We start from the raw sequence: 13789 nt of genomic DNA on the forward strand, positions 1-13789 counted from the left end.
GAGAATTTGCCTTTTAAGGGGTACTGTCTCACTCTTCCAAGCCTCGTGAGCTCTTGCGTAGCAGCCAAAACACTCTAGGGAGAAGAAATAAACAACAGCAAAGAGACCATGAGGAAAAGAAACATGAGCAATGCTAATATTTTTTACATTTTAGCGATCTTAAAAATGCACAGGGCCTCTTTGCGCTTGGAATTTCCTTCATTATCCAGGTAAAAATCATCAAAACAATGACAAGGATGCATCTGACAACTGTACTAATTCTCACATCCTTTGTTATATGTGAGATATGGATTCTGTGGTGAAAGATACCTTGTTTCACAACTGCAACAAACAGGCTATTGCATTCAGCAGTCCACTCTGAACCACTGGTTTGCCCAACATCCTAACAGGTCCCTTCACTGTTTGTTGGTATTGTCTAGAAAACAACCAAGAAAACCAAAGTGTTGCCCAAGCTAAAGAGAGACTGCCTGTATATGGGAGCAGGAAACTGTTGAGGAGGTAGGAGGTAATGTTATACGTAAGAGTGAGGCAACCCTGGTAGATGGGTAGAAGCAGGAGGAAAGGGAGAAAGAAGGAAGTGAGAGTGCTCTTGGGATGGGAGGACTGGGAAAGAAGAAGAAAAGCAACAAAAGGAGAGAAAAGGGTGAAGACAGAAAGAAGAAATAAAGGAGAGCCTTACAGGATGGGAAGATGAATCCTTGAGCGTTGACAGTTGAGTCAAGCTTTGTGTGTGTGTGAGTGACTGACTCAAGGATAAACAGAAAGTACAAGTAGGGAACCTAAGTGTGCCAAAGAAAGTGTGTGTTTGTTACTGTGTGTGTGAAACAAAGAAGAGCATTGTGAATGAGTGGAGGCAGAAAAATCAGGAGTCCACATGTGACTGCAGCAGGACTGAGTTCGAGAGAGAGGTGTTTTTAAAGTATGTATAAGGAGGAGGGGGGGCAGTAAGAGTGTGCAGAGTGTATCCTTACATCTGTCCCTCTAGCAGGGCTGAACGAGAGCCAGGAAAAGGGGAAGGGCCTCCCTCTCCTCCTCTCCAGCTGACAAAAGCAGCTGCCCAGGAGCCCGGGCTGGAGCCTGTTTGGAGGACAAAGAGGGAGAGAGGAGGAGGGAGGACAGAGGGAGAGAAGAGAGAAAGGAGGAAGTCCCCGAGTCCAGGAACCATCCACCTATATGGGTTGTGCCCTGAGTTCGGACTTGTGTGGGGAGGAAGAGGTACAACTGGTGCCGGTGGTCAGAAACTCTAATCCGAAGAGAAGGAGTCTGGAAAGGAGTGAAAGTGGCAGGATGAGGCTGACAAAGGTCAGTGTGAATGCAGTGTTCACGTCAGTGTGTGACAAAATTATAGATAAACAAGTTGTCAGGGTGTTGTATATCATCAGTCGCAGGATGGGGGAGTAATAGAGCAACTTTGACTGAGTGAGTTATTTATTGATCAAAGGTACATTATGGGGAAAATATATGTAGGATTTTTTTGATGTGATTTTACACATGAAAGTCTGTGGAGTACTACTGGGTATGTGAAAAAAGCTGTATGAAGCATTTTGTGGCTCCAGAGGGAGCTGCGTGAAGTCTGATGAATTGCCTCGAGGGATGTCACTTGAGTCAGCAAGGCCAACATTAATGTTGGGATTCAGATAGGGCAGGTTTGGTTATTAACAAAATATCAAATATATTTATGAATTTTAATACAATTGTTAATTATTAATATAGATTAATAATTATGGGGCTCACCCTGGGATCAGGGACCAATAACCAAATGTGAAAAACAGTCTCAAAAGGTGGCGGTCCACTTAAAAATGCTGATGTTTAAAGTACTGCAACACACAGGCCACAGGCAACTGCTCTTTAAAAAGGTCCAATAGAGTTTATTTAACTTTATCACTGATTAATATTCTATTCTAAACACAATAAGCATACATCAATCAGCAAACATGTAAAGTGTGTGTGTGTGTGTGGGGGGGGTCAGTACCCAGTCCGTATCGGCTGCCCAATGTGCTGTGCACATGCATGCGCTAAAGTGGTCCTGTCAGTCAAAGAAGGTTACCAAAAGTGCCTGTTCAAAAGACTAAGCAGCAAACTTGCATTCAACAGCCGTGTTACTGGACCTTGGTCTGATAAAGCACAGTTATTAGCTTCCACAGTGGCTAAAACTAACACAGATAACGGTCCGGTGTGGTACTGACACGACTGAAACATATAAAAACACAAAAACACACAGCCAAAACAATAATGCAAAACACAATTCACAACATATGAAGCTTAAATTAAATTAATTTAGCCTCTTACTTGAGATCACTCTTGATAGCGATTTAATGCGTCAGTCCATGGATTATCCGGCAGAGTTCTCTCAGGCACAGATGCTGACATAGCCGGGCACCGTTTGTTAAAGGCTTTCAACAGCGGCAGCAGAGGAAAGCAGGAGCTGACTTTTAGTGGGGAGAGAGCGGGGCTCAGCAGTTATCCTTCTCTTCGTGAAGAAAAACAGTAAATCCGTATCTTCCTTCTGTAGGCAAAGATTGTTATGTGGAGTATAACAATCGGGATCCAAAGAGTGTTTCAGCAAACACAAAACAGTCTGGGACTTCCTGCTCTCGAGTAACGGTGTGTCCAGTAGGAATCAAGGGTTTGGATTCAAGCTTAAATCTTACACACAGGTGTGACTTAATGGACCTGAGGGGCTTTGGAGCTACTTCTACTACTTCAGAGGTTTTTTGTTCACATACAGGCCTCTGTTCTTTGTTCTTCACACGTGGTGAGGTCCAACATTAATTAGGAATTAGTGATGAATTCAGTGGTCAGGGGTTTTACAAAAATTAATAATTTTCATGTCATACTTTTGATACCTGATGGGAAATTGTTCTAAGGGCGGTCAAAAGTCACTGTCAGCTAAAGAGCATGGTGTTTGAATATATCAGATCAGCATCATCATATCAGATCCATGTGGGATAGAAAAGTAAATGGTAAATGGACTGCAATTATTTTGCGCTTTTCTAGTCTTCCAACCACTCAAAGCGCTTTACACTACATTCAAAAATTCACACACACATTCATACACTGATGGCAGAGGCTGCCATGCAGTGTGCTAACTGCTCATCAGAAAGAGTAACTAATGCTCATTCACACACACACACACACAATTTGGGGTTCAGTATCTTGCCAAAGGACACTTCAACAAGCGGGCTGGGGGAGCTGGGAATAAATCACCAATTAGCGGTCTTCCAATTAGTGGATGACCCGCTCTACCATTAAGCCACAGCCGCCCCTAAGTGCCAGGAGGTGTGTTTGTGTGTGTGTGTGTGTGTGTGTGTGTGTGTGTGTGTGTGTGTGTGTGTGTGTGTGTGTGTGTGTTTTGTTTGGCCTTGATTTAAAAGACTATGTAGATGACGATGGCATCTCCAAGCTGAGGTCACATCTGTGCAGATACAATGGCACTTTTGTGATGGCCTCAGTACTGCAGGAGAAGTATCATGCTGTAAACAGAAGCAAGCTAGCTGGCTGGAGTGATCTTAAAGTGAGAACCTTGACCTCTGTCCACCAGTTTATATCACAATAGATTACATACAGACTTGAGTATTTGTGGCTTTTTTATCCAGATGTGTGAACTATCTACGTTTGTTTGCGAGCATTTTTCTAAGCATGCATGCCATCTTCTATCTGCACTTATTTTTCATGTGTGCATGCATCCTTGGTTGCACCACAGTCTCAGTGGCTCCATATCACATGCTTAGCAGTGTGGGAATGTGGAGCCCTCTGGACTATGTCATTCTGCAGTGACCGAGCCCACTACAGGGGTGTGGGAACGAGTTGGAATCCTACTGATTATCCTAGAGGAGGATATGTTGTCTCATCTATTTAGGGCTTTTTTTTTTCACTTCTTGTTTTTATTATATCATGGTTGTTGTCCATGGACTTGCAGACAATCATAGGTGTGAGAAGATGCAACTACTAGTGAGAACCTGTCCAAAACATGACTTGGCTTTAATTTCTTTATATTCTGGCAATGCCATACATATACAGTATACCTAGTCACACTTATGCCAAGTACTGACTGGAAACACTTGGCAACAGAAAATTATGTTCCACATGCTGCTCTCAGTGTGATTACATAATTTGTTATGTCAGAAACATGGGAAAGCGACATTTTATTAAAGTTTTTATCATTTGACTTTTTTTCATTTTTCAAAGCATATCCTGCAATATATAAACTGTTTCTGCTCCTAAACTACTGAAGAACGATACGTATTCGCAGTTTGCAGGGTGGGTCAAAACACATCATTCAGAATTCTGTCTCAATTTTGTGTCATTAATGGTTTGTGTGAGTATTGGTGTTATTTTACAAATGATGGATTTTTCATGATTTACTTGTAGCTAATTATTGGATTATCCATAGCCTTTTATGATTTCATTTTATCATTCACCTCATATTAGCCAAATTTACTCAAAATACGGCTTACCGCCACACTGTCCAATGGTTCTTGAACAGTTGTTGATGGAAAGTGGCTGAGCATCAATAAACAACCTTCTAAAAATGGATTCTTGAAGTAAACAGTTTCTGTCTGAGAGAGACAATTGTTCATATGGTACTCTTTAAAAAATAAAGCACCAAACAGTAGTGAATGGTGCAGAATTCATGTGGGAAAAATCAAAGTAGGTGAGCCAGAAGTACTGCCACCTCGAGGTTATATCCTTGTCATGAAATCCTTTTTCTGATCTGTCCTATTGTGTGTTATGATCACAAACAGACCATATTGGCATTGAAAGTTAAATGTCTTAATATCTTGGCAGGCATCATAATAAACATGTATTTAATTCACCTACATGTGCAGCCAAGGGTTCAAGTTTGAGAGTCATTAATGGAATCACTTGGCAGTTGAATTTTAATATGACACTTATTCCCTCACAGCCTTCATTGCCATGGAATGGCAGGATCTGTTCCATGCTAGCAGCATGGCTCTGTAGATAGCAATGTTAGTCTGTCAGTCGGTCCACCACTTTGGTCCAGACTGAAATATCGACTATTGGATGGATTGACATGAAATGCAGTACAGATATCCATGGTGCCCAGAGGATTAATCCTAATGACTTTGGTGATCCCCTAACTTTTCCTCTAGTGCAACCATAAGGTTGACATTTTTGGACTGAAATGTCCCAACAACCATTGGATGGATTGTCATGAAATTTGGTACAGACATTCATGCTCCCTCAAGTTGAACTGTAATGACTTTGGTGAATTTTCATTTTTCCAGTACTTTGGTTTATGACCAAAGCTACTGACATTCCCATCAGCCTCAGCTGAACTTTATGTTTAGTGCTAATTAGCTAATGTTACCTTGTTAACACATTAAACTAAGATGGTTAATGTGGTATTATACCTGCTAAACATTCAGCATATTAGCATTGTCATTTTGAGTATATTAGCATGCTAACATTAGCATTTTGCTCAAAGCACCGCTGTGCCTAAGTACAGCCTCACCAAGCTGCTAGTGTGGCTGTAGATGCTTAAGCTTTGTTTATACACGAGACACCGTGGCATGAGTATGCATTGATCTGTTGACGACTAAAAAGTCAAAAGCGACGCTAGTGATGTGCCAGAATCAGAATCTGTTTATTGAACAGTACATTGTGCAAAACCAATAACGAAGCCCGTTAGAGGACTACGCACATACTCATAGAACTGGAGTTACAGCCAGTAACTACTATTTTGAACTCTTCCATCTTGAAATGAAAAGTGCAGTGAGCACCTAGGTACAAATATTCAGGGGTGCACGACCACACGCCGTGACGACTTGCGGAAACTTTACACTCAATGTAAGATACTTCATGACATCATTTTTGGAGCGCGCATGCTCGGACCAGGGACACTGCGTCGAGCATAAACTTAGCTTTAGTTTTGTTAAGGTCAGGGGTGATATGTTGATCTCTTTTTCTGTAACATAATACTGCTTTGTTCCTAACTCTACAGCAATGTCTAAAATTGACAAACTTACTGGAAGTTGCTCATACAGTAATGCTAGTGATCTAGAAATTTAAGTTCATTCTACTCTTTCAACCTGCTGTTTGTAAATAGATACTGTATAAATAGAAATACATAGAGACCTGGCGTTGTGACAGTGGTTTTATATTTATTTGTCTAGCGTCCCTGTTACTTTTTATGAGCAACAAAGTTTAGATTGGCCATGGCCTTGAGCCACAGGCATTCACTACAAACACACACCCAACACAGGAAGGAGCACTGACCGGTTAGGGTTAAATATAGACCCCCTCCCCAACATCCAGAAAAGAGTAGAAAAGAAATAGAAGTAATTCTCACACTCCTGCATGTTAGAAAAAATCTAAACTCCAGACTGAGGGGGTGGCTGTCATACACTAGATTGCTACGGCTTGATTGGTCCCAAACTCTGAGCAGAATTTGAGGAATGCTTGTTGTTGTGTGTTGCGGGCATGCAGATGAAAGCTGGTCAAGGGAAAAGGGAAAAATATAAACCATTTCCTCCCTCAGTAAGTCTGCAAAACCGCCCAACAAATCCCAGCACCGCCCTTAAAAGAAACACAGAAAACTGCAAGAAATATTTTCTTTTATTACACTCACAAATGTTGAGCTTGACACTTGTCCAAGTTTTGAAAAATGTGTTTGTGATAGAGCAGTGTTGGCTGACAGAAAAGATTTTATTAAACACAATAAATGTGAACATGTGCTCATTTCTGTCATCAGTATCTGTATGTCTAACCCACTCTTCCCAATGCATTCTTGCTCTTTCACTTCTTCAACAGCTGCACCTTATCAGTCTTTGGCGTAGTGCTGTCTCACACGATCCTTCGTCAAGCCACACAGGCCCCTTTTCTAGCCTCCTCCTCCCCCATTTCCTCTTGGCCCGGGTTCCCACATTGTCCACCTCTTTCTCATTTACCTCCATAATTGATCTATGTCCTTCCACATCCTCAGGACTCTAAAGTCTCCATTCTAGACAGACTAGACAAAAACACATCTGGCGTCCATGTAATATTTCATGCAGTGTTTCCCGATATCAAGCTCCTTGCATTATGGTGTCCACTGCAGCCATTTAGTGTCTGTCTAAGTGCAGAGAAAGCTTGATTCAGGATTCCCCCTCCTTAAATCATCTCCATCTTTCTTCCAACATGACCATCCCCCACTTTACTCACCGACTTAACCCCTCATTCCAATTCCAAGCACCAGCTTCCTGTCTCTCAGGGTCCCTCTGTATTTTGTTAATCTCACATGTGGCCTCCCCTGTCCCTCCTATTATGTTTTCACCTTACTACTTTGTACTACTTAATCCATCTCTCCTCCTCTTCAACACCCTCCTTTTTTCCTGTTACCTTTCCACAACAGCCTTCATATCTGCACATCAAACACATATGGCAGTGACTAAGAGATTGAGGCAGGAGACAGAAATAATGCTCTGTGCATTAGGAGTCTGATGCTAGGGAATTAAATGATTAATTAAAAATGCAAGACTCTAAAGGAATGAACCTATGTGCATATGTGGGCATATATACTGTAGAGTATAATCACAACCATAAGCATGTACAGATAGTTGGCAAGGAATGACATAAGAAATGTTTTGCTTGTTTAAATTATAGTGAATCAGCTTAGACTGCTGTCTGGTTTTGCCTTTAAAAATAAAAAAATGCAAAGATGCTCTATGCATGTTTTCAGTTTAATTTCAAACATTGCATCTACATTCACAGTATCATAAAGCTAGATATTCTTTGTATTAATGACTGAGACTCACTAGCTGCAGAGAAGTTATGTTCAAAAAACATTAAAAGGTGATCAATATCAAGAGATGTGTTTGTCAAAGCAGCAACTCTAACTCACTTGGTCCATCTCTCTTATTTCACCACTAGGTGCTGCTACAATACACTAGTCACTACTCAGCTACTAGCAGCAGTGTCAATGCAGATGTTAATCAAGGCACATCTCTGTTTGTGTGTATTGGAGGTATATATTGAGTGAATAGACAATAGCAGGTGACCAGAGAAGCTAAAAAATAATGAATTTAAACGTTTGAAACATCCAGCCTCTGCCACTCCAAGTAATAGCAGAACAAATACAAAACTTGACTGAACCTACTGAAAAAAAGAGACCAAGCCTTGAAAAAAAATATTGTAACAATATCCACTTTTATATACTTAATAATATTATATAACACCTAGTTTAAAATTCATTCAAATGAACACATTTAGAACATGACGGGTGGTGCTGCTGAAGAGGTACTTGGGCGGTGGGGGTACAGTAGGTCAGACAAAAAAGATTGCGAACCACTGATCTAGAGTGTCTGGACTGAAATACTTTAGTAGTACTATTGTACTGATACTGTGCAGACTACATCAAGTTTGTCCCCATTCATGTGCTATTTCTTGACATAAACATGTGACATGTCTGTTACACATGGTGGAGATGAGGAGGCCCAGAGCCACCTCCTGCACATGGGGCCCATATCAAAATGCCTCAACATGTGTCTGAGAGCTACATAGCTACATGTTTGTTTACATGTTAAGATTTCAAATGCATCTTAGATCTGGGGAACACTACTTCCCTAATGACCTCATCTTTTTTTTTGCAAAGTCGCACCCAGATCCACCTACCATAAGATAGTTTTGACCTTGTTGTGAAGGACATGACTAATTCTGTTGTTTAGTACAGTTTTACATTTTGTGTGACTATAACATTGGATAGCACAAACACATTATAAATTTGTTTATGTATACTGTAAAAGTATCAAATGTGATAAATACTATTTTAGGAGGGAAGATAGGATACGGCACATCCTGGATTCATCACCTCAATCACATCAGTGGTTTTTCTAGGAATATTATAGTGTTTCATTCAGCCAACCCAGATCGAATATCCTTATGCTTCCCTCCAGAAACCGACCAATCAGGGGGTGAAATTCGAGTAACAATACACATGCTTTAGCTGCGTGTGGCTCCACCCTCCGCAGTCCCAGTAGGCCTACGGAGGGTGGACCGGAGTAAAGAAAACAAGTTATCTCAGTTGCAGGCCATGTTATTGATGGCCTTCCTGATAATGATGGGCAGTTTTTAAACCAGAGGATATGATTAGCGGGAAAATGAACACGGTAAGATCACAAAGTCTGTTAATCTGGAAAGAACGGTATGGTCTGGTTGTGTTTGTCTTAGATTCGGTGATCGGTCATCCAGTTACTTAATAGTCAGTATTTGCAGTCTGTATGAAGGATTTTAGATGGATGGATGATGCTTCGTTTTCATGCGCATATACAGTATGTGTTGGCTGTGCAGTTGCGCACTTTCTGAATTTTACTGTCTTCTGTATACGCCATAACTTTAAAATCATGTTAAGTTGTGTCTGTATGGGCTGTCTACTCTGTCGAAATCTTTATGTAGCCTATGTTATGTTGTATTTAAAGTTAGACATAATACCATTTGGAGGTGGCTCCCTTAAAAGAAAAATAGGCTACTGTGTGTCTGTGCTGTTCATGACCTTAACGTACCTGACTGTATGTTTAGTTACAATATGCAGTGTTCTCTATGATTGTCCCACATTTACTTTAATAATATTTTAGCTACTGTTATTTCACTATAGTAGTTATTTGAAACATAGAGACTTACACGGATTTGTTCTCTGAGAAGTTGATAGATACGTCGCACTTCATTAAACTGACATGAAATGTTCTGAATAGGGTCATATGATGCGTTAAGCAGCCCCCCACCATCCCCACTGTTACTGCGTGAGCGTCAGTTAGTGTTAATGTCAGTCATGTTAGAGGGGGAAAAAACATATTTCTCACGAGCGCGTTTTGGCGGTAGATAACCTGGTGAAAGGTTTTTTTAAAATTAAAATGCAAGTATTACTGCAGGTAGAAAACTTATGTATAAGTTAAAAGCAGCCAATTTAAAAGTATTTGGAATAATTTTACTTGTTAAAGGTGCTATTGTGCTATAACATTAATAACATCTAGCCACTAGATGACGCACTCCCCCTCCCCCCTTCCATTCCATTCCAGTGGTTGCCAGTTCGTTGCACAACCTGCATATTTCATGGTCTAGTGGAGTGAGACTCAGACTCAGTCATATCAAGTGATAACTCTTTCGTGATACAGTAATGAATTCATTTTGCAACATATAGCTATACATTAGCTATAGATTTAGATTACTTTGTGCGGTGTTGTTTCATGTAACATTGTCTGTGGTAAAAGGATATGGCTAGCTAGCTTTAGGTAACCCGTTTTTCCCTATCATTTAATAATTATAGGGGCCCTATATTGCAGCACTTAATGTAAAATGACAATTCAATCATCCTTACACTATAAGACATTAGGTAAATATTTACATTTTAATCCAATCAAACAGTACAGTACATTGTAGGAATGCTATTAAAACCCACACCGCTCGACATTAGACAGACAGCTACAGTAAAAGTGAACTTAGCTAGCGTTAGTGTAGTGTTGACCAAACATTAGTCAAAGTGTTTTCTTGCTGAAAACAAATCTCATAGCGGATTATAAAAACAGTGCCACACAGCAACAATGGCTACAGAGAGAAAGGATGACTGTATGATCATATAAGTATAAGATTTTTATATTAACGTGACTACCGTCGCTGTTGAGCTCAACGCAGCTGGCTACATGGCTAGCTAATGTTAGACTGCTATATGAGATGACACCCTCAATAACATGTTTTGGGTCTAAACACTATAATGAGCAGATTTACAGTGATTCTGAACTTTCATTTACCTTCGACATGACACATTGGTAATATATTGGGATCCCACGTCCACTCCATTCTTAAAGATAAGTGACCGTCTTTTCATAAGCAGACCAGTCCACCACTGGCACGGACGGACCACTGACTGGTCAATCAACTTGCCCTGAACATGTGTGTGTGTGTGTGTGTGTGTGTGTGTAATGGACAATTTTCCCATGGGCACTTTAAGAGTACAAGTTGACTAAAAGGATGCTGTGGACAAAAATCTGTCGTGTGTGCATGATCACACAAACGTGCTTGGTGTAGTAGTCCACACATAACTGTAGGTGTGTGTATGTATGCTTGCCAACACTGACTGTTGTGTGGTTCACATATCGGTCAGTTAGTGTTGTCAGAGTTCCTAATCTGCTTTGCAACACGATGAAAACAGCTACGGATTAACAAGATAACATTGTCCAACCTTTCCTTTACTGATAACAGTATGATTATTATCAATTTTTCTCCTATGTGAACCATATTTAATGCAGATGAGCGGTGGTCAGTCTGTATTTTGATTAGATTGAAAAGGGAGCGTGTGATGAAAAGATCAGACTTTCTGGGAGAACATGGGCAGGACACATAAATAAGTAATGCTCCTCCTTATCCTCCTCCAACAACAAACACTGTTGCCTTTGATCAAGGCACTTAGACCCTGAGGTACTCCACTGGAGATGCTCAGAAACCAACAGTACAATACTGTTGTTGTACTTAGTAAACAATTTGGTATTCTATATTTGTAATGGCGTGGTTAACACACATGATTGCCTTGATGCCAACAAATGATCAGGAACCCATTTACTGTATAGGCCCATGTGACATACTCTCAATGGACGGTGGGATTTAAGTACACAAGTCACAAACACACCACTGAATGAGTGTGTGTGTGTTGTAGTGCATAAAACATACTGTAATAAGCAGCCATTACAAAATTAAGAATTTTGGTTGTTGTCCATTTCAGATGGACATTAAACTTCCCGGTCACAAGAAGGAGATTCAGGACATTTCCTCTGAAACTGAGGGTCAAGTCTGTAAATTCCTTTAAGGACCTAAGAAATTTCCCTCTTATTGCAGTAGACTAAGCATGTGATTGTCAATGGGAAAACCTGCTTTGCGCTCACACCATTTGCACTCCATATGCTATTTGACCTGGCAAACAGTTGATCTCTATTCATTATAAAGCTGAAACAATTCATTGATTCATTGGTTAGTCTACTGAGAGAAAATTAATCAGCAAATTCTTTGATAATTGATTAATCATTAAGTCATTTTCAAAACAAAAATGTCAAACATTCATTGGTTCCACCTTCTTAATTGTGTGGATTTACTGCTTTTCTTTGTCTTACCTGATTATAAACTAAATATCTTTAGGTTTTGGACTGCTACATATAGCCTACATCTGTTCAATAACCTGTATGAAATCATTGTCCCCTTAGCAACTGAATTAACAAGCTTGCTAACTATCAGTTAGGTGAGGAGAGCTTTTTCCCTTTCAATAACTCTTTGTTGAATGAAATGATGTACAGTCCTAAGAAAAAACAAATACCAGGGGGGAGTAAATGGCCCAGTACAGCGAAAACAGAAAGAAACCCAGAGAGCTTTTGTGACTGACTAGTGCTAGCATTAATTTCAATTTATTTATATAGCGCCAATTCATAACAGAAGTTATCTCATTAAAATTAGAATTTTAAAATAGTAAAAATATAATGGTTGTGGTAATAAATATTAATAAAGTAATAATATTAGGAATGATAGTCATAGGAATAATAATGACAATAATAGCAACAAAGCCAATAACAACAACAACAACAATAGCAATTAGACTAATAATACCAATTGTAGTAGCAGTTGTTGAGCAGGAACACGGGGGCAGCAGGTGGCCCACAACCAAAGATCCAGTGCAGCTACGGCGATAGAAATACCTGTTGAAAGTGACAGAAGGAGAGAGATGAGAAAGCAAAAAACTATTGTAGAGAGAAGATGTAGAGTTAGTAACATGCAGTAATGGGATAAACAGATGGAGAGGGAGAGGAGGAGAGAGGAAAAGGTGCATCATGGGAAGTCTCCCAGCAGTCTAGTCCTATAGCAGCATAACTAAGGGATGGTTCAGAATTTACCAAAGCCAGCCCTAACTATAAGCTTTATCAAAGAGGAAAGTTTTAAGCCTACTCTTAAATGTGGAGATGGGGTCTGCCCCTCAAACCCAAACTGGGACCTGATTCCACAGGAGAGGAGCTTGATAACTGAAGGCTCTGGCTCCCATTCTACTTTTGGAGACTCTATGAACCACAAGTAACCCTGCATCCTGGGAGCGCAGTGTTCTAGTCGGATAATATGGTATTATGAGCTCTTTAAGATACGATGTTGCCAGACCATTAAGAGCTTTGGTGAGGAGAAGGATTTCAAATTCTATTCTGGATTTTACAGGGAGCCAGTGCAGAGAAGCTAATTTAATATATACAGAAATATGATCTCTTTTTCTAGTTCTTGTCAGTACATGTGCTGCAGCATTCTGGATCAACTGGAGAGTCTTAAGGGACTTATTTGGGCAGCCTGATAATAAAGAATTGCAGTAGTCCACCCTAAAAGTAACAAATGCATGGACTTGTTTTTCTGCATCATTTTGAGACAGTCTGTGCCTGATTTTGTCAATGCTATGTAGGTGAAAGAAGGCAGTCCTTGAAGTTTGTTTCATGTGTGAGTTAAAGGATAAATCCTGATCAAAGATAACTCTGAGGTTCCTTTAAGTGGTGCTGGAGGCAAGTGCAATGCCATCTAGATCAACTAGATCTTTAGATAATGTGTCTCAGCTAATATTGTACTTGTACCCCAAACACCTCCAAGTACAAGCATATCCCCAGCTTGCATACCAAACTTCTAGAACCACATATTTCGTGAAGTTATGCGGATGATGAGCAAGGATGAGAACTGGTCTTGACCGGTGGTTACAGACACATTGTCTACCCCTCCCTGTGGTGTGATTATACTAGTACCCATTTGTGCTTTGTGTACTAAAATCATCTCTGATCAGATTAGAGTT

The 13789-nt window shown here is 40.2% G+C and overlaps 1 protein-coding gene and 1 long non-coding RNA gene across 6 annotated transcripts in view; one reads left to right on the top strand and one right to left on the bottom strand.

Annotated features, from left to right (window-relative positions):
- Positions 1 to 2588, bottom strand: part of LOC122882686 — a 40583-nt gene extending 37995 nt beyond the window's left edge. Inside the window, exon 1 of the long non-coding RNA XR_006379438.1 lies at positions 2290 to 2588. This is a non-coding gene — a long non-coding RNA (uncharacterized LOC122882686). The remainder of the gene's footprint in view (positions 1 to 2289) is intronic.
- tns2a (tensin 2a) overlaps positions 601 to 13789 on the top strand; it is a 98576-nt gene continuing 85387 nt past the window's right edge. For 3 of the 5 annotated variants that reach the window (XM_044210315.1, XM_044210317.1, XM_044210316.1), the window contains exon 1: positions 603 to 1302. In XM_044210315.1, coding sequence (XP_044066250.1) covers positions 1174 to 1302 — 129 coding nt within the window. In that variant the 5' untranslated portion in view covers positions 603 to 1173. Of the gene's footprint in view, positions 1303 to 8960; positions 9108 to 13789 lie in introns of those variants that run through there. The other 2 variants (XR_006379431.1, XM_044210318.1) reach the window with 2 other exon arrangements.

The sequence above is a fragment of the Siniperca chuatsi genome, linkage group LG10 (genome assembly GCF_020085105.1).
Source record: "Siniperca chuatsi isolate FFG_IHB_CAS linkage group LG10, ASM2008510v1, whole genome shotgun sequence".
Classification (NCBI taxonomy): Eukaryota; Metazoa; Chordata; class Actinopteri; order Centrarchiformes; family Sinipercidae; genus Siniperca; species Siniperca chuatsi.